This window comes from Penicillium arizonense (assembly GCF_001773325.1).
Source record: "Penicillium arizonense strain CBS 141311 chromosome Unknown PENARI_contig009, whole genome shotgun sequence".
Classification (NCBI taxonomy): domain Eukaryota; kingdom Fungi; phylum Ascomycota; class Eurotiomycetes; order Eurotiales; family Aspergillaceae; genus Penicillium; species Penicillium arizonense.
In genome coordinates this window covers 904,572-927,781 of record NW_019173286.1, presented here as the reverse complement: position 1 = coordinate 927,781, position 23,210 = coordinate 904,572, and the positions used below count along the sequence as shown (strand labels likewise).

At 48.7% G+C, this 23,210-nt stretch overlaps 8 protein-coding genes across 8 annotated transcripts; 3 read left to right on the top strand and 5 right to left on the bottom strand.

The window, feature by feature from the left end:
* Positions 1–1,316: 1,316 nt before the first annotated feature.
* On the bottom strand, positions 1,317–2,856 carry PENARI_c009G01398 (aldehyde dehydrogenase family protein; the record flags this gene model as incomplete). The annotated part of the gene is made up of 3 exons (XM_022631741.1): positions 1,317–1,430; positions 1,485–2,369; positions 2,440–2,856. 3 exons carry the CDS (start codon positions 2,854–2,856, stop codon positions 1,317–1,319), a joined length of 1,416 nt encoding a protein of 471 aa, XP_022488130.1.
* A 113-nt stretch (positions 2,857–2,969) lies between these two features.
* Positions 2,970–5,766, bottom strand: PENARI_c009G00251 (DUF323 domain protein; the record flags this gene model as incomplete). The annotated part of the gene is made up of 7 exons (XM_022631704.1): positions 2,970–3,036; positions 3,088–3,169; positions 3,224–3,462; positions 3,514–4,411; positions 4,464–4,679; positions 4,736–5,415; positions 5,468–5,766. The coding sequence occupies 7 exons, from the start codon at positions 5,764–5,766 to the stop codon at positions 2,970–2,972; spliced, it is 2,481 nt and encodes an 826-aa protein (XP_022488139.1).
* A 1,084-nt stretch (positions 5,767–6,850) lies between these two features.
* Positions 6,851–7,943, top strand: PENARI_c009G05810 (uncharacterized protein; the record flags this gene model as incomplete). Its single annotated transcript, XM_022631873.1, has 2 exons — positions 6,851–7,905; positions 7,937–7,943. The coding sequence occupies 2 exons, from the start codon at positions 6,851–6,853 to the stop codon at positions 7,941–7,943; spliced, it is 1,062 nt and encodes a 353-aa protein (XP_022488270.1).
* Positions 7,944–9,045: 1,102 nt separating this feature from the next.
* PENARI_c009G06477 (tetratricopeptide repeat protein) lies at positions 9,046–10,275 on the top strand (the record flags this gene model as incomplete). Its single annotated transcript, XM_022631895.1, has 1 exon — positions 9,046–10,275. The coding sequence occupies one exon, from the start codon at positions 9,046–9,048 to the stop codon at positions 10,273–10,275; it is 1,230 nt and encodes a 409-aa protein (XP_022488087.1).
* A 1,107-nt stretch (positions 10,276–11,382) lies between these two features.
* PENARI_c009G03928 (inorganic phosphate transporter) lies at positions 11,383–13,296 on the bottom strand (the record flags this gene model as incomplete). Its single annotated transcript, XM_022631822.1, has 3 exons — positions 11,383–11,672; positions 11,736–13,160; positions 13,218–13,296. 3 exons carry the CDS (start codon positions 13,294–13,296, stop codon positions 11,383–11,385), a joined length of 1,794 nt encoding a protein of 597 aa, XP_022488418.1.
* A 2,429-nt stretch (positions 13,297–15,725) lies between these two features.
* Positions 15,726–19,043, bottom strand: PENARI_c009G12215 (uncharacterized protein; the record flags this gene model as incomplete). The annotated part of the gene is made up of 4 exons (XM_022632074.1): positions 15,726–16,011; positions 16,079–16,461; positions 16,523–18,943; positions 18,993–19,043. The coding sequence occupies 4 exons, from the start codon at positions 19,041–19,043 to the stop codon at positions 15,726–15,728; spliced, it is 3,141 nt and encodes a 1,046-aa protein (XP_022488258.1).
* A 922-nt stretch (positions 19,044–19,965) lies between these two features.
* On the bottom strand, positions 19,966–21,348 carry PENARI_c009G08083 (uncharacterized protein; the record flags this gene model as incomplete). Its single annotated transcript, XM_022631944.1, has 1 exon — positions 19,966–21,348. One exon carries the CDS (start codon positions 21,346–21,348, stop codon positions 19,966–19,968), a length of 1,383 nt encoding a protein of 460 aa, XP_022488078.1.
* A 547-nt stretch (positions 21,349–21,895) lies between these two features.
* On the top strand, positions 21,896–23,183 carry PENARI_c009G04424 (uncharacterized protein; the record flags this gene model as incomplete). The annotated part of the gene is made up of 4 exons (XM_022631834.1): positions 21,896–22,135; positions 22,200–22,283; positions 22,343–23,085; positions 23,147–23,183. 4 exons carry the CDS (start codon positions 21,896–21,898, stop codon positions 23,181–23,183), a joined length of 1,104 nt encoding a protein of 367 aa, XP_022488135.1.
* Between the last annotated feature and the right edge of the window lie 27 nt (positions 23,184–23,210).

The following is a 23,210-nucleotide window of genomic DNA, read 5'->3' as shown; positions in this document are numbered from 1 at the left end:
TGTGTGGTATAGTGCTTTGATCTTCAACCCTCAATAATTACGTATCCGTGTCATTTACCATGATAATACTACAGGGAATTTCACATCTGCCGTATTTCCTACTCTAAAATTGGATGTTCCAGCCACAATCACAATCCCGAAAGGAAAAGACGGCTTCCTCGCCTCGGCGTCCTTTGTTACTGTACGGAGCTATTCCCTTTATTACTCGATAGATCGACCACTTCCAGAGATGCCAGAACAGATTCAACCGCACAGAAACCTTGCGGGTGCCTGCGAGGCCTGGAATGGGATGGTCCGTGTATTTTTCTTTTCAGCCTCCCTTGCATCGGAGCTATGCCGAGTCAAAGAACAGCTCACAAAGGTCTTTTTAGGGGGTCCTAGGCACAAGTTTCACGCAGGTACGCATTCCAGCATCATTAATGTGACAAAATGCGAGATGAGAGCTAAAGACTGAAGTTGTTTTCGGAAATGAGGGTTATTGTTTATGTGTTTCATCTGGGCAAACGGGAAACCCTTAAACTCGACTGAACCGCAGGGATGAGCTATTCAATGCGGAAACTCATTCCCAGTGAAATTACCAGCAGAATAGATCCTCAATTTCCGTAGAAACGCCATATTGGATATTTGAACCTACCATTATATCGGGTAAACATATAAACGTATAACGTTGACGTTCAGTATGCACATACTGTACGTACGATGCGTGTACAAATCGCGTATCGAAGACGCGCTGGCATCCACCCGGTGAGGTCCTTGCTATGCAAGGTGCTTCCAGCTATGTAATTCCCTACCAAATTAACCTCGAACCTACCTAGCTACCTGGAAACGACATATTATTGGAACATAGTCAGTGCTAGCGGGGGTGGTTACCCGTGTTCTGAAGCTTGGCTTACATTCTTGCGGAAACTGCCTAATTGCTCCGGTGGATACCGGAGTTGTTTCTGACCATAACGCGGAAATATTGTCCCCTGCGCTATTAGCCCATTCTTTGGTTGTTGACTTTTTGGCAGGGACATGCTTCGCCTACCTTGGTGGATACCCTTGTGCCTATTTAGGGTAGCGTTATAGGTGCACTTGGTACATGTAAAGTGGCCGTCAGTTGGCGGGAGGGCTAATGGTGATCCCCTCTCCAAGTTACCTTTTGCCGTTTCCGTTCGTTATCTTATTGGAATGAAGTGGGCCATGAATATCCCCCTTGAGTTTGCATTTGACGAAGTTGCTTGATTCTGAAGTATGTCCAGTGCCCCACAGTCTATATATCCATGTTTGTTTCTAAATGACAGAACAAGAAAATCCATATCTCGTTATGTATCCATTTATTTGGGGTAGTCCTTGATGTGGTGGCTCTTGAGCTTGACGAACTGCTCGAATCCGAATCTGCTAAGGGTCACGCCACGGCCAGAGTTCTTCCAGCCTGTCCACGCGAGGTCCTGCGAAGATAGGTTAGCAAAGAGTTCATTGCCACTAAAATAGACTGTACTCACAGGACTGGGAAAGTCAGATCGGTTGACAAACACGGTGCCAGCTTCAACACGCTCAACCAGTTTCTCGGCAGCCGCAATATCCTTACTCCAGACACTGGCGGTGAGACCGAAATCACTGTCATTCATGAGTTTGACAGCTTCGTCATCACCGGAGACCTTCATCACAGGAATCACAGGCCCGAAGGTCTCCTCCTTCATGACGACCATATCATGGTTGGCACCAGTGAGAAGCGTGGGCTTAACGTAGTTTCCATTGGGAGGGAAGTTTTCAAAGGTCTCGTTGGCAGGAGTCTCGTTCTTCGCGCCCTTCTTAACAGCATCCTCAACTTGGGCGAGGATAGCCTCCTTGGCACGCTTAGACACAACGGGACCAATTTGGGTCTTAGGATCGGAGGGTTCGCCAACACGGTAGTTGCTCAGAACCTTCTTTAATTCCGCAATGAAGCCGTCGTAGACCTTCTCATGGACATAGACACGCTCGATGGCGCAGCAGCTCTGTCCGCTGTTGAAGATAGCTCCATCAACGACTTCCTCGGCGGCCCAGGCAAGATCCACGTCCTCTCGCACGTAGGCCGGGTCCTTACCGCCCAGCTCAAGACCAACATTCACAATACGATCCGCAGCTGCCTTTTGCACTGCCAGACCACCCGCCTCTGAGCCGGTGAAGCAGATGTGGTTCACTAATGGCGAGCGCACCAGGGTCTCAATGAGAGTAAAGGATCCACTGTGGAAGAATTGGAGCACATTATTGGGAAGACCAGCTTCAGCAAAAGCCGAGGCGAACTGCTCAACAATTGTAGGGGTTTGGGGCGAGGGCTTGAGAATAACGGCATTTCCAGCGAGGATGGCGGGGATCAAGCTGTTCACAAGTGTGAGGTAGGGGTACTATGTAGATATATATTGATCAGTGGGGGGCTGTCATTGGTCCACATCATCTGCTTCAGTTTGAACTCACGTTCCAAGGGAAGATAATCAGCACAACACCAACAGGTGAACGCTTGATATACCGTCTGAAGCCCTTTTCTTCTTCTCCAGGCACAATACCTTCCTCACCAAGCACCGAAGTGCTGATGCGTGTCAAGTAACGGCTGCGCTTGATTGCGGTCGCGACTTCGACACCGGTGTAGGCAATGGGCCGGCCCATCTGCTCAGTGACTTCGCGGGCCAGCTCATCCTGCTTCTTTTCGAGAATATCCAGGGCCTTCTCGACAATCTTCTGTCTTTGTTGCAGAGTGGTGGACTGGGAGAATGTCCGGAATGCAGCTTGGGCGGTCTCGGGGATCTGTCTCAGATCTTCCGATGAAACCCCGGCGCGGGTGACAACGGGCTCATTGGTGGCCGGAGAGATAGTCTTGATAGTTTCCAGAGACATAATGAGGACCTAGCAATCTTATATGAAGAGAAAAACTGAAGGAATTGGAGAAGCAAGGGATGAGGGGCAGTCACGTTATCTCTATCTTATCGATGAAGTCATTGCACTCTATTCTACACATCTCTCACCAGCCGCGCTCCAGCCCAGGCATATGGGTAGTTGTGTTGGTACCAATTGACGCTGTATGATGTTAGTTGGTCTGCTTAGCTTATTATCAAAATCTATACTCACAAGCTAGTCCGGCCGGCGATGCGGGGCAACGTAGCCCAAGAGCCTCCAAGGATAACATTGTGCTTGCCATCGAAAAAGTCCGCTGTAGAGTATTGATTAGCCCAGGACCGGTCAAAGTAGTCAAACTATCACTCACATGTGTATCCAGGGTAAATTTCCATAGGCTTGAATCCCTCGTGTTGCGTCAATGGTGTGCTGGTCCATTCCCAGACACCTCCCATGCCACCTTGACCAGCTAGCTTGTCGCCATTGGGAGTAACTGGGACGGGGTGCCAGTTCTTGAAACCCACATTGCAGCCCTTGAGATCACAGAAGAGTCCCTGGTCAGCAGAGCGAGGCTTCATATCGTGGGAATAAGTTCCATTTGTCCCATTGCTGCAACTGCCATTAGATTTTGGTATCAAAAGATAGGGCTGTCAAACATACCTATAACCATTTGTAACTTGATGATCCTGAATCTGTTCAGAGTACTGATAGATGCTCTTGGTTTCTTCAAAGGTCGGGATCCTGCAGTTCATCCACTTTGCATAGCTCGCTAGTTCGTCATAAGAAGCACTCAACGGCCAGTCCTGGGCATGCTTGAAAGCGACAGGCCCAAAGACTGTTCGTACAGCAATACTGTCTGTGGAGAAGCCCGTTGAATGGGAACTCGATCCAGCTTGGGCACTTGATTGGCCAATTCCTCTCGAGATCGGATTGTCTTGTCGTGAAATCAACACCCAAGATGCAGGGAGTGTTTGAATGCCATGAGCTTGTAGATATTTGGCATATTCACCGTTGGTAATGGGTCGTGCTTGGGCTTCGAAGGCACGGACATAGACCGTTCTGTGGGGTTTCTCATTGTCCCAACCGAAAGAACTCTTGGGCATGACTTCTTCATTGCTGTCATCCAAGCCAATCTTTACTGTCTGCGCCGGGATAGTGAACCATTTATTTGGTTTCTCATCCTTCTTGGCCTTTCGGCTAATTTCCTCGAAATTTGGACGCTCAACTCCCGTAGGTGGCAAGGTTTTGTCGCTCTGAAGTAGCATATAGAGGAAGGTCTCCAGATGCATGGCCTCATGTTCAAAACCAATCCAAAGGGCCTCTCCGAGAGTTCGGTCTTGTGATGCAGATCCTTCCTGTAGAATTGATCTCGCGCGGTTTCGTACTTTCTCTGAATAATCCAGGATTTCGTCCAACTGTGGCCATTCGTTGGGAATTTCACTGTGGTTATGACATTGCTCCGGGTTTTCAACGTCTGGGTCGATGCCACGCTCGAAAATGTTTGGATAATATCTAGGCTCAGTAGGATCCTCCTGTAATGCCCGGGTCAAATGGATATCTACGGAGCACTCAATTAGCAACGAACATGATGAAACCGTAAGTAAACGTACCGAAAAATGTTGGGATATGGCCGAGGTAAAATATAAGCGCATTTCGGAGCTTGATTGGCTTTGACAAAAGCTCTTCTCGGGGAATCATGGTTTTGGTCGCAAGATCCCACGCAGTCCATAGTGATTGGAAATCCTCGATGGTTGGGATTGGCTGAGTTGCATATTGCAAAGGGTCTGTGGATATATCCAGCGCGGCGGGTGATAGTAGGTGGATGTCTATCACCATGTTAGTGGAAAAGTACAGGAAGAGTGAAGCAAGGCTCAAATCTCACGATAATCATCAGTAGGGTTCCCAAACTCCACTTGGGAGATTAGGTCTGCCTTTCGCCACAACTCATCCCGTTCATCCCGGCCGTATTTCCACGCTTCCTCAAAGACGAGCTTTTCCCCTCTAGGGATCTTGATGCCATTGATGACCACATCGACCTTGGGAGCATAGCAGGCTTGATGCCGTCCCTCGCGACTATCGTACCCAGTCAAGATCTCCCATTCACCCGGCTTGAAGGCCTCGAAGCCAAGCACCGCATTGGCATGCAGTAGGCCATTCTCATAAAATTGGCGGGTAATGCCTTCGCTATCGTTGTATGCTTTGAACACCTTCTCGGGGTCCTTGCAGGCGTCCAATCCGATCAGCATGAAATCAGACGGGCTCAACAACTTTGAGAAACGACCCAAAAATTCGGCAGCGCTGGTACGACCAAAGTTACCCATGGAAGATCCCATTGACATGACAACCGTCGGCCGCTGTCTGTTTTCTGGGCTATTCAGCCACCCAACGGCGTCATCATAGGTTCCATGGAGACCATGGAATCCCACATGCACGAAGCTCTCGGGCGAGATCTCGGAGAACGTCCGCTGCAATTCCACCAGGGAGAGGTCCAACGCGTAATAGTCCACTTTCTTTTCCGTTCGTTCACACTCGCGGAGTAGAATCTCGACCTTGCGCAGGTTTCTATTGAATGTCAGACGCAATCGTTGTAGACCCGGTTGTAGGGATAACTGACCCACTACCAAGCTCCACCAACTGTGCATTATCCGGAATGCGCTCGACTATCCGCTTTGCATGGTTTGTCAAGACCTCAATTTCCGTGTTGGTAAGATAGTATTCGTCCAGGTATGTGATCTTCTCAAAGAGCTTCAGTCCTTTGGCGTCGTAGAGTAGGAGGGTAGGGAATGTGCGTGGTGTATCTGCTGGCGGGTCCAAATTCTTGTAGATATCATCCACGAGTGAGAATTCCATGTCATTCTGGTGAATATCCACGATCTCGACCGTGTCGGTATTTCTCAGAGCTGTAGGAGACATGTTCGCGCAATCTATAGAGGTCAGATCAAAAACTAGGAGCATGCAGAATAAAAAGCCATTGAATTATGTAGAAGGTAGAGACCACAGACAAAAAAGAAGTTTCACAATGAAGTCTAAAATGACACTCTTACCTAGAAGGAGCTAATGGCACCAATCTCTATGACAAATTATTAGACAAGACCCGTGGGCCTCGGAGGGGATTTCAAGCTTAAAAGAGAACAGGGGTTGAGGAAAATTCCTTAATGTTACATTGTGTGGGCTTTATAAAGACCTCAGCAGCTCTACAACCCGGTTTTGTCTTAGTGAACATGTTTGCATCACGACCCCCCCGCAAGTCTAGATTCGTGGGCTGATCGTATAAGCGGCTCAGGGCGGAACATTTCCAAGTATCAGATTGGATCAGAGAGCGCTTGAGTCACCCGAGTTATGCCGTCTGACGTCTGAGTTTCTCCATTGTTGTTTGCATTGCCAGTCAAGTTGCTGAAGATGTGGGGAGCTTCCGGGCTGATGAGGTCATAGCGCTGTTTGTCTGCTTTGTCTGTTTGCAGGTATGTTTGGTTTGGCTGGTTTGCATCCGAGCGGTGAATCGTGGCAATTTACGCTCCAACGCCCAGGTCTTGAAGCACTAACATCGATATACAGTTTCCGAAGAGCATCATACTATCACAGTGTCGCCGTTTCCAAACTCTTCTTACATGTGTTTCAAGCTATTTTCTTTGAAGTTAAACAAAGTACATAATTGAAGTTAGCCTTTGTGACGTGCGTGCCAGCTCCAATCTCCAAGAACCATACAAGTAAAACGCCGTCCTTAACGTTTTAGATGACGGTTGGACAAGCGGGGAGAAGGCCCATTTACCACCAAATGAGCGGCCTCTTCCGTAACGATCTTTGTAGAAGATAAAGGACTTTATGAGATCAAATGTAACAAAGCAATACATCATTGCTTTCACTGCTCTTCCTTGCCCCTGCCTCCAAATTGCTTAAAAGGTCGCACTCATGCCCCTATGCAGAGTTAACTTCACAGTCATTCCAACCTATCTGGGCATCCTTCATCCATCTTAGTAAGTTTTATCCACCCACCACAATGTTTGATATAACCCGTCGTTCTCTCTCTAAGCAGCAAGAAGAGCCTGAGTGGGAAGAGCCTCAATTCAACCACTGGGATATCTTTCGCCAAGTCAGTCGAGAGAATGTTCAGTTGGCACTAGCCGTATCCAGCGGAAATGATACAATCTCCGAGCTGACCAAGCTGCTCGCAGAATACGATGTCCTGCTCACACAAGCCACCTCCATTGACCTGTATGCTGATCACATTCCTACACAGTTGAATGAACCTCTGTCTACCGGCAATATTGGCCTGGATCCTGACAGTGTTTCGCTATTATTGGATGAGCCTCAGGAGGAAGAGCCTCAATCGGGCCACTGGGCTGTCATTCTCGAATTCAAACGAGAGAATGTACAGTTGGCATTAGCCCTATCCAGCAGAAATGATACAATCTCTGAGATGACCAAGCTACTCACAGAATACGATGTTCTGCTTACACAAGCCACCTCCAGCGGTCTGAACGCTAACCACATTTCTCAACAGTTGGTCGAGCCTTGGTCTACGAGCAATCGTGGCCTAGATGCCCATGGCCTTTCCCTGCTGTTAAATGATCCGTTGTCCCTGGATTCCCATAGCCTTTCCCTGCTAGTAAATGAGCCTCGGTTTACCTGCAGTCGTTGCCTAGATACTGACAGCAATTCCCCCCTCTTGTCTACCCGTGACTACTGCCGGCTTCTCAACCCCGTTTGCTCCCAGCCAGAAGGAACATGGATCAAGGATATATGGCTCTGTTCAACCACTGACACTTTACTTGCAGAAGCAGAGCAAATTTGGCTCGATGGTGACTCACAGTGGGCATACGAAATTGCCGATAAACTTGCTGAGGATCAATCTCTGTCCTATAATGAATTTATGCGACGTGAGCTCTTTCTTTGTGCGATTTTTCACTCCCACGATGACTGGGACCTCTCCAGCCGCATATTTCATAAGATAAACGATGATTACATGGACACCACTGATGATAGACCCGAAACTGAGGTCAATCTTGGCGTGGCCTACTTTATCGAAGGGAAGAATCTCATGGCAGTTGAAAGGTACGAGGATGCTAACTTGTGCTTCGAAGAGTCAATAATGCGAGCCCCGCAGTACAGCGAAAAAGCTCGCGAATTGCAGCTCCTATGCTGTTCAGTTGATGAACTAACAAGCTAATTCTTCGCTCCCCATAGCATCAGAGCATGCCTTGCCATCATCGTGGCAAAGATTCAGGAAAGCATGGGGAAGCGAATACTTCCTTTTTGTTATTTGGGCTTCTTTTTGAACACTTTTACTTCGATTTCTTGATCCGATATATCTAATATAAACCTTAATCAGTCACACACTGCAGAGCTTCAGTAGATGGCAGTCAGTAAGTCACAGTTATAATGAGAGAGTGATACGCACCATGAGGAGTGTTTGCTTGGTATCAATTCGAGTGCGAATCCCATACACGCCACATCGTAATTTTAGTATTTCACATGTACGTATGGCTACGCCCTTGAATAGAGACTAACATTGCCTTGATTATAAAATACGCTATACAACCTTGTACATAGATCAACTAAATTTCATTGTTATTAGCTCTTCCTTGGCTATGTCCTTCGTTAATAGTGTTGGTTCAAGACCAAGTTACCATCTTAGGGCATGTTCTATCACAGCTTTCTGCGGCTCAGGGTCATATAAGTACTAGTATTAAAGAATCAGGTCTGATAACTCATGAAATTGACGTTTAGGATACAAGGGTTCAGATAGGTCTCAGTGTAAGAAAATAGACTGCATAATCTTTGCGGCTTAATCAGGGGCTCGTTTGTTTTAGCATATACAGTTCGTGCGGAGGAACAAGAACAAAAGCGAACCAAAACGACTAAGAGAAAGGAGAAAACATAGAAAGGTCTAGCATAATTGATCTACCGATTTACTCCCTATCATTCACCGTTGTTAGTCTGGAACAATAAACTCAGGAGACGACAAAGAAGCACAAACATCATTATCATTGGAGCCCTAAGACGAAACAAAGCCATTCTTTATGTCTGAGACTCTTTCATCATTCATACTGTGAGCTCTCTACGACCAGCAAATAAATAAGGACCACAGTGCTTTATTGGCCAACAACCTACTTCTGAGTGATCTCTTATTCCCTCGTGCACTTTACGTCTCTCTGGCAAGCACAACTCTAGCCCATCGCTACAGCAAACAAAATGGACTCTCTAATCCCCAATCTGACTCCGGAGAACCCTGCCGATTCCAGGCATAAAAAAGTAGCCTCTCTCATGGTAAACATGTACGAAATCCTCACCGACCCAGTCTTCCAACACGTCTCTCCCTTCTCAACACACGAGCAATCACGGTTCAAGCCGCGAGTCAGCAAAGCAAACGACGACAAGGCTAAATGTTTCTATCACATCCTGAACATCGATTACCCAGCCCTACCGCCGAACCTCGCCAGACGATTCCGAGATCTCGGAATCAAATTCCTCCTCCGCACTGCGCAAGTATGCATCCGAGAAAAGAACCCCGACGAAGCCGAGAAGCACACCAAAGACGCCATCGAGATTGCAAAGTCCATACCGGACGATATTCTCGTCGCCAGGTGTCAATTCTGGCTTGGCCGCGTCGAATTCTTCCGTGAAAACTTCAAGCAGGCCCATACACACTTTGCCGCTGCACAGAACTCTGTCATGGATGATACCTGCATTGAAGGCGAGGAGGTGCGCTTGTACATGGATATTACGCGGCATGGAATCAGTAAAGAAGGCCGTGCTCGCAGATTGGAGGATTACAAAAGGGCTTTTGATGCGGGGGTTCGATACGAGCCATCCAGTAATAACTCTGTCTCTCTCAAATCCCGGAAGCGTAAGCGACCGATCAGGACTTGGAAGAGTATCCTCGAGGACCCAGAGCGAGGCATTGAGCTTCCTGTCATTCTCAGTGAGCCACTTCGTGGTAAAATCTCGCCAATTTACGATGGGCTTCGGCCACAGGCCCCAAAATCGACGGATGTACACTCGAGAGCAGAACCCACGCAAGGTCCCACAGAGAAGATCACACAATGTACTAATTCTCCTTCTGTTTCTGCTTTGGCGCCTACTCTTACCCCTGCCCTCGCTCCGAATCCAGTCCCAGAAAAGCCCAGCCCAACCTCGTCCATGGAGTCTGTCGTCGTCAATAACGTAGAAGTCAGCAAGCCCTACCAATTCGGCACCCCAGTTGAACCCTCCCAAATCAAGAAATTCAAATTTGGCTGCGTCCACATAGGCCTTTCAAAACGCAGCCGTCCAATGAAGATTTTTCCTCGTCAACCTGGTGAGATTGTCATGTCTGAGCGAGATTGGACGTCTATTGAGAAGCGGGCTCGCACAGATATCGTTACTATGGATTACTTGAGACGTGAGATGGAAGGGCTGGCTATGGTTGTTGAAGAGATGTGAGATTGTTGTAACTTTGGGATTTATATAGGGTTGGTAGTTTGCAGGATATGTATCCAGGACCGGAACGTGTAGGATATCTTTGTTCTGACCTATTGTTGTGATTTTTGCGTTCATTTTAAACATTTGAATAATGTGCTTTTAAGAGGCTAATTAGGTGATCCTTGTAACCTGCCGATCTTTCCTTTTTGATACGTTCCCTTCACGCGGGGGACTAACAAACTTGCAGTGTATTTTGGAGAACGCGAGATTTTTGCTTATAACGTCAAAGTTGGTGATATCTTATATCAACTGGTTTCCTGGTCTAGCGGTTATGATTTTCCGTTAACAATTGCTTCAAGCAAGTGTTCCGGAAAGGTTCTGGGTTCGATTCCCAGGGAAACCATTTTTTTGCAATCCTTCCATAGAAGAGGGGAAGGGGTGGAGGACCTATCTAACTCTTGGCTGTATAAAAAAATATATATTCTCATATACTCCTCGTATAGGGGCAAACAGGCCGTGAGCCTCACAAAAGGCACAGATGTCCAGATTGGATCTACTGTAGCCCACGTGTTGTTTTTCTGCCATTGAAAAGAGCCAGTGATTGATTAGTAAGCGGGCAATGAAAAATGGCCAAAACGTCACATGTACGGTTCGAGCGCGATCACGAAAGTACTAAGCTAGATGTCAACTAATATGTAGGCTAGTGTGCGAACAGAGCATAAAGGGGTAGGGGTTGCCTACGTCTAGCGCGTGGCTACATACAGAAGGGGGGGCGGATATCTCTAGAGCGCTGAAACAAGTTCTGACCTAACGGCCCCGTATCTTATTAAATTAAATTCGACAGGCTTGTCTCAAGGGCTTAAAGATCGCATTATCTTGCTTCAATAAAGAAATATATGTCAAAATAATAACTCGGAAGTAATGTGGCATATTTTACAAGTACAAAGGGTGCCAGGCCTCACCTAAGTATATACTTCGTCCCACACTAAAAACAATTGACATGCAAAATCTAAAGATTGAATTTTAAAAATGATTGGATTCTGAATGATTGGATATCGAAAAATGATTAAGTTTTACACATATAACTCTCTCCAAATGACCGAGCCCAAAAAGAATGAGGACCAAAATCTAACGGAGGAAATGAGGGGCGTTAATGAACAAGCCCATGAGACACCCACCAATGGTGCCAGCAATAGGAATAGTCATGATCCAAGCAAGCAACAAGAGACCAACACGCTGCCAGTTAACAGCCTTGAACGAGCCATTGCAGAGACCGACACCGACAGTAGCACCGGTGATACACATGGAGGTAGAGACAGGCAGGGAATACTGCGAGAAGACGAGGACGGTGATGGCGGCGCCCATTTCCATGGATGAACCACGGGAGGGAGAGTGGTAGGTAATTTTGTTACCCATGACTATAGAAGGGGAAGTTAGTAAAAGAACAAGGACTGGAATTGGAATTGGGATGGAATGCTTACCCTTCATGATGTTGTAACCGTATGTGCAGAGACCGATAGAAATGCAGAGAGCCAGAACGGCAAGCTGCCAGATAGGAACCGGGTTCTTAGACTTGGAAGGATCACCAGTCGACCAGGCGGAGTAGATAGCAGCCCAGGGGCCGACGGAGTTACCGATATCGTTGGCGCCGTGAGCGAAGGAGGCAGTGCAGGCGGTGATAATCTGGATGAAAGAATAGGTGTGCTCGACCTCGTTGGGATACTTTACGGCATGGGCGTAGACGCGCTTCATGCGTTCACCCTCGGGGGTACCATGGACACCGGTCTGGGCGCTGTGGATGTCGTAGTGGAAACCGTACAGGAGGCCGACGGTGAGGATGGCGGGGATACGCTTGGCCATGATCATCATATTGCGCAGCTCGTAGAGCTCACCGGAGCCCATGGGATTGTCGCGGAGGAGGCGCATACCCCAGCCGAGAGGACCGCGGCTGTTGAGGAGCCTGGCGTTGTGGCGGGCGTCGGACTGAGCCATGAGTTCCTTGTAGGTGAGCTGGTTGGCCTCGAGCTTGTCGACGGAGCGCTCGTCGGTGGAGGCGGAGATGGAGGCTACGCCGGTTTCGGCTTGCTTCTCGTGGATGTGGAGGTGGGTGTCTTCTTCCTCGTCTTGGATCACAGCGTAGTTAGGGACCTTGGCGACCTCGGAATCGGTGGGGATAGGGCGGTTGAAGAGGAGAGGGCCCTGGATGACGTGGTACCACTTGACGGAGGCGTCCTTCTTGATGATACGGGCGTGCAGCCAGGGAACGAAGAAGATGGCGGAGAGGATGCAGACACCACCACCGGTGCCGACGGTGACGGCGGCAATATACCAGGGGGCTTTCTTGCTCAGGCCCAGGTTAGGGGAACCCTTGTAAACGATGGAAAGGGTACAGATGGTGGCTGCAACGAGGAAGAAGAAAGGAGCACTCCAGACGGCCCAGGGGATAGGGTTGCGGCGCATGTGGACGATCAGCTTGATGAGCATAAAGATAGAAGCAGCGAATCCAGCAGAGATGACGGGAGCCATGCCCAGACCAGCGAAGATGGCACCGAGACCCTTGCCATTGTTCCAGCCCCATTGGACCTTGGAAGCACCGACAGTTGCAACACCGACACCAGCGACGGCAGAGATGAGAGAGTAGGTGGAGGAGACGTGAGCAGAGTGACGGGTACACCACATCACCCATGAGGAGGCGGCAGCGAGGGCGCAGGTGAAGGCCAACATCTGGACACCGGCATTGTTCTGGAAGGCGGAGGTAGGGATGATACCGTTCTTGATGGTCTCAGCAGTACGGGCGCCGACAGTGACTGCTCCAAGGAACTCGAAGATGGTACCGAGGATCATAGCCTGACGATAGGAGATGGACCGCGAGGAGACACTGGTAGCCCATGAGTTGGCGACATCGTCTGTTCGATAGTCATGTTAGTATGATAGTCAAATAGAAGAGAAGAAGTTAGACTAACTTGCACCGTTGTTGTATGCATCAAGCATAGCAAACAATGTGCCAATGGCAAAGATGTAGTCATACTGATGGAGATACATCTTGGTGGCTTGGAGATCAAGTCAAGACACTGTAGGGCTATCGGTTGCAAGAAAAGAAAGCAAAGACCAAGGTAGACAGGGTCTTTTATGTACGGAAAATTCGCTGATCTGGCATTGCATGCCCGGTACGCCCCGTGGCAGGCATGGTCCTCGCAGTCCGATTTCCGCTTTAGGCAATCCTGACCACACGTGCGGACCGGACTCGCAACGGGAGGACAGCATGGCTCGCATGTTCTCTTGGCAGAAAGCCAATGCCAGCCGGAGGGAGCTAGGTTGGGGTTGGTTCGCATTGGAGTGGCTCAGAAGAGGGCGTTTGATACAAGCAACCATGCAATGAGAGGCCGGAGCCAAGAAAAGAAGCTCGGCTCAGCGAGCTTAGGGTCCACGAAGCAATTTGGACAAGATCTTGGCAGGCCTGGAGCGGACATGATATTTCCATACTTCAAAGTGGTGTGATTGGCCAATGGTGTTCTTGGCGCATATGGGGGCGCTCCTTCCCCGGCCTATAAGAGCGCGGGCAGCCCACACGTGGAGGAGATGGGAGGCTCCTGTTTCCCCAGACTTATCACTTCCTCATCTCTCGTCATTTCTGTCTCCTGACGTTCTAGAAGACATCGCTGATGCTACACGCGATATGTTCTTGGCAAACGGGCACTCCGAGCACGTGTTACTGTTTCGACCGAAGATGAGATCCGGGTTACGATATGCAGAGTACTGAGTAACGGAGTATGCGACCTATGTCAAAACCAAACTGGAACTGAACAGATTCGATGACCCTACGACAGAAAGCCAAATCCAGATTGAATTTGAATTCCACTCTATTTTCTCACTGTATTCCTCGCATGATTCGACCCCACTCAGCTCGAGGCGTTCGCATAGACGCATTCTTGAATTGTCCGATCTGGCCGCCTGGTTCGCATGATCCAGGGCAAATTGGACACAGTCAATAGCATCTGCAGGGTCTTTCAGCCTGAGTCCACCCAGTGGCAGTTCGTCTTTCCTGAGTTCGCTCTTCTAAGTACCCATGATAGGCCGGGACGTCCCTCCAGTGCTGCGCTAGCTGACTGAAATCTTTTGCCACGCCCGGGCAAATGGTGGAAGCCTATTTCGGGCGTACCAGCAATGCGCTAGAGGCGATTGTAAGAAAAAAGTTATCAAGACACATGGACAAGCTAACGGCTAAATAAGCCCATTTGATTCTTGGAAAGAACGTGGTAGACAGGTCGTTCCTATTTGTGGGTTTGGTCTAACTAAACGTCACTAGACTTCATGCCCATACCATCCTAGTCTAGGCAGTCTTCCCCCCGAATTGTGCACCGGTCAATACACACAATCATGGCCACGGCTAGTTCGTATTCTCACACAAGTTTCCGGTAGATACTTGTCAGCAAGCTCCAAGTCTCCTTCTGTTCACGACCATGCAGCTAGACCTTTGTTGAAACGACCAAAAGCTGACCAAAGCATTCGAAATAGGGCCCAACCCATTTGATCCAGCTTTCCAACCTCCCCTTCAAACATTCGGGAACCCAACTTTGGGCTGTTTTTGGTGTTGAAATGCAAGGAATTGGAAAAATCGATGCCTATCATGAGATATCTGGTGTGCTTTTCCCGAACATCATGCCATAAGGTTGTGCCATTACGGTCGAATATCGCATACGGCGTCGGTTCTATCGCCGATGAACTCCTTGAGAGTCTGCTCGCCCAAGTGACTCGAGAATCTTCCATAATCTTTTCACCGTAAAGAATATTCAAGCATTCTTGGCTGCTTTGTTTCAATAGATAAGGAAAGTTGAGCCCACGCGAACCAACGGATTTGCCGCGCCAGAAATCCTCATAAAAGTTGAATGGGAAACCATAGCCTTCCGCCAGCCATTTCAAATCAAAACGACGCTTTTGAGGGATCGGATATGTGTATATGTGCCGACGGATCTCGAAGAGAAGATCGATGAATCCCAGAGAGGGAGCCCGATGCTGCGCTTGGATTATTACCATGTGTTTGGGAGATATTGGATACGCGAGATGTATGTTGACTAGATGAAGAAGATAACAACAACTGGGTAGTAAGCTTCTGTTTGCAGGTATTGGTTATTTCTAAAGAAGAGTGAAGAAGCAGAAAAGGGAGACAGAATAGAGAGGCAGATCACTCTTCTTAATAGAAGCGCGGGGCATAGGTATGTGAAGGTGTCATGCCTCCCTTTGAAATGTTTGCTATACAAAGACAGTAATTCTTGCACACGCCTTTTGCTCTATATATAATAGGCTTGCTTCAGTTGTCGTCTACTTTTCTGATACCCTAATAGGATGCATCTAGCAATGACAGATTGCTGCCCGTGCTTACATAGTGCACTGGTGTTGAAACAAAGAGTATTGTTGTCTCTACAGCATTAATCTGTTACGAATATATTTCACCATTGAAGAGAGTGGCTAGTCTACCGACGCCGTATTTTATCCCATAACCTCCCCATCCAAGCCATCGGCTTCTCAACAACGACAGTAGGAACAGCTTGCAGAACAAAGCCAACAGGAATAGAGATGAAGCCAAGAATCAGGGAATAAGCCCATTGATCACCAGTCAATCTCGTTATCGAGAACGCCCGGCCACCAACAAACATGATTAAGATTTGAGCACCCATCATCACAGTCGTGATGGCGATGAAGAGCCAGTTGCGGTGGATTCCTTCGATGAGGTTGAATGATCTTTCGATTTGGCGGTTGCTGTATAGGTATTAGCATGGCTTCTTGCAACACGAGAAAGAGACCCAGAACAGTAGTGTCAACGTACTTGTACATGTTGAATATTTGCATCCAGACATAGGTATTGAACACAGCAGTCTGCAGCTGCGATGTTTGATGCTCGCCGTGATAGGAGAAAATGGCAGCGCCGGCGAAGTATAGAACAAGTGTCACGAGTATCTGGTAGACAGTTTGGCCGATGATCATCTTCCACATGTTGGGTGTGATTAGTGGCGAAGACGTTGGTTCTGGTTTCCGGTCCAGGATCCGGCGGGGAGGTGGATCTGTTGCTAGGGCCAGGGCTGCCAGTGTATCTTGGAACAGGTTCACCCACATCAATTGTACTGGGGTTAGGACGGACTCCTGTGATGAGTCGGCTACTGCAGAGACAAATGCTAGTCCGACTGAGGTGAATGTGATAGTGATTTGGAACTAGAAGGGTATGGTTATTAGTCGAGGGCTTCGGGGTTGAGCAATAAAAAGCCAATATTACCTGCAAGAATTTCTTCACTGCGTCGCTCACTGCTCTTCCCCACATGATGGCTTTCACAATCGAAGAGAACGTATCATCTAACAGAACAATCGAAGACGCTTCACGGGCAATTTCGGTACCGGAAATCCCCATTGAGAACCCGATATCAGCGGCTGCCAGAGCTGGCGCATCATTAGTGCCATCTCCAGTGACAGCGACAACCCTGCCTAGGTCCTTCAGCCGCTGAACTAGTACCCGCTTATCATCTGGACGAGATCGTGCTAGAACCTTCAAGCGTGGGACTATTTCCTTCTGCTGGTCTTCATTCAAGGCTCTGAACTCATCACCTTCCATAACGATGTCATCTGGGTCAGTGATAATTCCACATTCCTCGGCAATGGCTCTTGCTGTGAGGTGATTGTCTCCGGTAACCATTCGAACCGTCAGACCTGCTTTGTGACTAGTCTGTACAGCATCCCATGCATCAGCTCGAAGGGGATCTTGAAGACCGAGAATACATTGGAGTGCGAGGCCATTCATTACTTCGTCGAAGTTGATTCCTTCGTCTCCCTTGAAGGGTAACTGATCAAGATCACGGAAGCAGACTGCAAAAGTGCGCAAAGACCGCGAGGCGTACTGTGCGATTACTTGACCAAATTGCTGACTATCGGTTTCTGTTATAGGGGCAATTTGAGCTCCCTGCATTGGCTCTCCAATTATGGCTGCACATTTCCCAAGAAGGATCTCAGGAGCACCCTTGACATATGCCCGATATGAGCCACTGGGAAGCTTGACAATTGTAACCATATATTTGCGCGACGCATCGAAAGGAAGAAGGTCCACGATCTCAACACAGGAACGATCGTGGTCAAGCTGACCCAATCCAAGGTAGTCTTGAGAGAACCGCAGCAAGGCTGCTTCTGTCTGGGAGCCAAGGAATTCCCTGCCTCCACCTTGGCTTTCGATCGCGGATGAGTTGATCGCGATCGATTGCTTCAACAGAACTATTGTCTCTTTGGAGAGAATGCCCATGCACCCTGCTCTCGATGTTTTATTTTCCCCGCCAGGGATTTCTGGGATGGCTGTTCTTTCAGTAAATTGCGAGGTAACACCGAAAAAGCCCGAGACAACAGTCATCTTGTTCTCTGTCAAAGTACCCGTTTTGTCGGAGCAAATATCCGTGGCTTGCCCCATAGTCTCGCAAGCTCGGAGTTGACGAACTAGGTTGTTGTCTCTCATCATCCGCGTTGTGGCAAAGGACAGTGCAAGGGTGACGGCCAATGGAAGACCCTCCGGAACAGCGATAACAACGACCGTCAATGCAAGGATGAAAACATTCAAGAATGATTGTCCCTTTTCAGAGGGAGTTTCGGTGCTGTGGCGTAGACCAACCAGAAACTTGATAAACAGAATCACAAACAGCACGAGCGCAGCAATGCCACCAAAGTTGGCGATATTCTTTGCCAGCTTGCTCAGCCTGACTTGGAGAGGAGTGAAACCTGGATCGGTATTGAGAGAGAGTAGGATGCGCCCATAGCTTGATCGTGTGCCAGTTGCCACGACAAGGAAGACACCGACACCCTCCACGATTTTTGTATGAGAAAGAATAAAAGGATCGATTTCGGATCCTTCACCATGGGTCGAAGTAGTCTCAAGCGAATTCTTATCCACGGGCTCAGACTCTCCTGTCGCGGACGACTCATCGCATTTGACCTGGTGGCCCCTAAGCAGCACTCCATCCGCCGGCACAATATCCCCTGGGCTGATATGGACAATATCACCGACAACAATCTCAGAGATAGGAACCTCGTGAGTTCGCGCAGAGCGAAGGACCCAGACATTGCGATCTTGCTGCTTCTTATTGAGTTTCCGAAACTTGTGCTCCTTTTGATAATCATTTGCGGCACCGGCGAGGGTAATGACAACGATAGCGACGAGGATCGATACTCCTTCAACCCATTCGACGGGAGGATTGTTGGCCGAGTGTGTGGTGCCGAGTGTCTGGTACAAGCCCAAGGCAAGCGAGATGATAGCAGCACCAGTCAAGAGAAATAAAACGTGGTCATTGTAAGCTGCCCACATCAACCCTAGAAAGCTCGGGGGCGGTTTCGCAGGTAGGCAATTATCCCCATAATATCTCCTCCTATCAACAAATGCATCATGCTGAAATTCCGCTGTGAAAGGGCGTTCGGGGACGGTCACTTTATCCGCGGACGCCGTATTAGTAGACACAGCGAAAAAATCAAGGTAGGTCTCATCCAAGCTCAAGCCGGAGTGTATATCGGTTCGTAGTTCCTCCTCAAGACCCCTTACACCACCGAGGGCACGCAATTTCTGCACATCCCTGGACTGCACGAGATCGCCCAATGTGTCAGGGTCGAGGGAGAAAGGAGTGAAAGTTGAATCGGAGGATAGTTCAGGGACATGTTTCTGTCGCTGTGCCTGTGGTGCGTGAGTGAAAGGCGCTTTTTCAGGGTATTTGCACACTTACGGACCAAAGAGCAGAAATGCGAGACCCATCGGCCCCCGATGTTGGCGTCATTGGGTCGGGTGAGAAAGGAAAAGACCCTGGAGGTGAGAGATGTCTATGAAATACAGATACGTAAATACCATACACTGTACATACGATACTCTGACTTGCGCGTCGCGGGGCGGAAGTGGGGCGGAAGTGGGGCGGAGATGGTCGGAGTATGGAGTGTGTTGAATAGGGAAAGATTGGTTTGGAGACACCATTGAGTCTTTATAATTGGAGTCTAAGAAGCATACAGATGCTTCAGGGAAATAGAGCACTTCAGAAATATCGTAAACTAGACAACCACTATCTTTACTGGTTCCATAATGATTGATGGAGAATCCAGTGAAAACTCTGCTATATAATTTGTAGTCTCATGTAACTATAATAGCAAGTCAAATGCCAGGATTTTGTATATACTGCAGCTCCCGTAGCTAAGTCTATACCACAGGTTGACCATGTAAATAGCTATCACCCAGCAATTCGAGACTCAAGATTTATTATGGGAACACACCCCCACGAGACTCTCATTCCCACTTTATTCTTGAGTTTTAAACTACTGTAGGTAGTTGCAGAGGATGAGCCAATCCCCCAGTCCTCCCCATAGCTTAACAGGCCGATAGTACAATTGACCCCCCCGCCCACCTGCTCCAAACTGGCAGCCTAATTCTTTAGTCAACCGAGAAGGCTGTGCTAGTTGTGCTGTAACCTCAAAAGCAATATAAGTTACTTCATAGAGTGACAAGTCTTGGCAAGGAGGCTGTGTTCGGCGAAAAGACGGCCGCATACAAGGCTGACTGGCCCCATCAGCCCGACAAATTTATAAAAGGGACATGGGCGCCAAACAAAGCTTGTCAATTGGTTCCTTAACTCATAAAACAGATGACTATAGATGCATGCTAACGGTCCGAGACGCCCCCGCCTCTCCATATTCCAAAAAAACCTAACGAGTCTAATTTAACGTTGACTGTGCATTCTGATCCGCCGCTTCTACCCAGGCTACTCTTCTCAAATCTTCCAGTGCCGCGAGAGTGTCTGGATGGTCTTTTCCAAATACTCTTTCTCTGCCCGCGTACACCGTCTCCGCCATACCCCCTGCGACATCCCACTTGCTCTGCGACTGGTATATGGAGCCTAGGTTGGCCATGGCGCTGAGGGTATATGGATGGTCTTTGCCGATAGTCTCCTCCATCAAGCGCAGTGACCGGGCTGCAAGCATTTCAGCATCAGGTGACTGCTGCTTCAGTTGATATGTTACGGCTAGGTCGGCCATGGCGACTAACGTGTATGGATGACGCTCGCCGAGAACATCCTTCATAACTGTTGTCGCCTTTTCACCAAGGCGCTTGGCCTCTTCTAACCGACCCAGGCTTCGATAGGTAGAGGCAAGGTTACTGATGGACATGAGAGTCTGCGGATGTGTCTCGCCAAGCACTGTCTCACTAGTCGACACGACCTCCTTCTCAAGACGCTCAGCGTCCGGCCATCGACCTTGCTCCCGATAAGTGGACGCAAGGTTGGCCATGGAAGTGAGTGTGAAGGGATTCTCCGTCCCTAATGAAGCCCGACTGGCAGCAACGACCTCGCGCTCGAGTTTCTCAGCGGGGCCCAGCCTCCCCTGGTCTCGATACGTCGACGCCAGGCTCAACTTCCAATTTAATAGCGACGCATCAGTCGGAGGCAGCGCTTTCTCTCCCAAATCAACCAACTCGCGTGCAATCGATTCCGCTTCGTCATACTGACCGAGGTTTGTATAGGAGATCGCCAAATTTGCCATCGATCCCAACGTCGATGCATGCGTCGCACCAAGCGTCTCTTTCTTCATCTTAAACGTCTTCAAATCAAGCTTCAAAGCCTCAGACCAATGCCCCTGGCTCCGATATGTAGACGCCAAATTCGTCATCGAAGTCAACGTCTGCGGATGTGACTCGCCAAGCAATCTTCTCCGAAGATTCGTCACCCGCGACGCAAGAGCAGCCGCCTGATCCAGTTGTCCCCGGCCCCAGTACGCAGATGCCAGATTATTCATGGCAGTCATTGTCATCGGATCTCGTTCACCTTTCAGGGCTTCACTGGTCTCCAGCACAAGGATACCCAGGTCTTCCGCGATGATCCACAGCTTGCCGCGTAGACAGGCTTTCACCAGTGCACCCAGCTCTTCCAGTATTGTTATCGTTGCGTCGAGATTCGCGTCTGTTGCGGCTCGTTCTTCGGCGGTTTTGAGGGCTCCTTCCAGGCCTGTGGCTGCGCTCGTCCATCCCCGGTCATGATATGTCGTTGCTAGATCAGTCACCCCCCTCTGGAGCGATTCGAGCGAGGGCGGGTGTATGTCCATAGATTGGAGGACGGACCATTCAGTCCTGTGAGATGTACGGAGAAGTCGGTCTGATAAGCGATATCGGCAGAGGGATGGTGATGAGGTTAGAAGATGAAGATGGACTTTGCGACCGGTATGCGGCTAACAGATTCAAGGTAAGGTGCACAGGTGCACAGGTGGGGAAACAAGATTCCATAAGCCGTGTCTACAGTACAGCCAAGAGTACTAGTCGGAGTTCCCCAGTCGTGATTAATAGTTGCCCAGTCAAGGTTATTTATATTGACCAAACACGTAAGGCAGAGAAATGTTGTTGCCTGTTCAGCCCTATCCGTCCCGTGTGCGCTAGTAATAGGGCTGACTGTTACCGTAAATTGGCCAATACACATACCATTCCTGTATTTGCAACTGTTTATCTTTCCCCGGTCGCACCTTCCCTGGACTTCAGCTTACCTAGGTAGGTGTGCTCTTGCCAATGCGTTCATCTCAAATTTCTTCCAGGCTACACGTGGATCGCTGTCATGTCCCTGATGCAGACCTTTGGACTCGCTTCCGAGGCTTGATCCAGATGCCCGCCCAGGCAGGTCTCAATATCAACTATGGCCTCCCGGTCATGGTGCTGTTACCGTTGGCAGCAGCAGCGAAGATATTCCACTGGCATGCAACGGTTGTGCTGGTGGTTAATATCGTTGCTATTGTTTTCTTGTCTGAGGCGATTTCTATTTCTTCCGAGGAACTTGAGGAACACTTGGGTGAATTGCAGGGTGCGCTTCTCAATGCAACGTTTGGGAATACTGTCGAGCTAACAGTGAGTGACATGATTTCCGGGAGTTACATTTACTGGATAACTCGTTGACTAAATCTGCATACAGGCGGGAACTCTGGCCTTGGTCCATGGAGAAATTCCATTCGCGCAATCTGTCATGGTGGGCAGTATCCTCTCTGATATTCTTCTGGTAAAACAAAAAGACCCAGTCAGCATACAGAGGTATCATCGAACTAACAACTCAATCAGGTATTCGGCTGCTGTCTCGTAACAGCATCCTACAATAAAGACGTCCTAGAATTCAATGGCGCCCTAGCAAAAACACTTTCATCACTGATGATGATAACAGCCGTGGCACTCCTCCTCCCAACAGCACTCTACTCAACGTTCCCAGTATCCGAAATCGACAGCAGAGTGCTATCCTTCTCACGTGGAACTTCATTGGTGCTACTCATTCTCTACGCTGGATATCTCTACTTCTACCTAGAGACTCACAAACACCTCTTCATCTCATGCGAACATAACTTCGATGAAGAAGATGAGGATGTCGAACTATCCACGCCACGAACGACAGCTAGTCTGGCCTCTTCAGTGATCAGATTGGTGACAGCTGTCGCAGCTACCATTTTCTGCACGGAACTTCTGCTGGAAAGCATTGGTGATATGGCTGAGACTCTTGGGACTTCCCATAGCTTTATTGCGCTTGTGTTTATTCCGTTGGCGAGTAATAGTACCGAGGGTGTTACTGTTATTTCTTCGTCGCGGTCTGGTAATACTGACTCTGCGATTCAGGTGATTATCGATAGTCTTTTGCAAATTGGTCTTTTTGCGATTTCTTTTTTGGTTATCATGGGCTGGTGCATTGCGGAGCCGATGACTCTTTTCTTTGATTCTTTTCAGACTGTTGCCATGTTTTTGGCTATTCTAGTGGTTAATCATTTGCTGAGGGATGGGCAGTATGCTTATATTCATGGCGCGATGTTGATTGCTCTGTAAGTTTCTCTTTGGACATATTGATGGTGGGTGAAAGCTGATACTAATCTTTTATTTTAGGTATTCCGGTCTAGTTGCTGCTTTTTACACACGCTAGGCTTTCGATGGTACGAATTTACCCTCC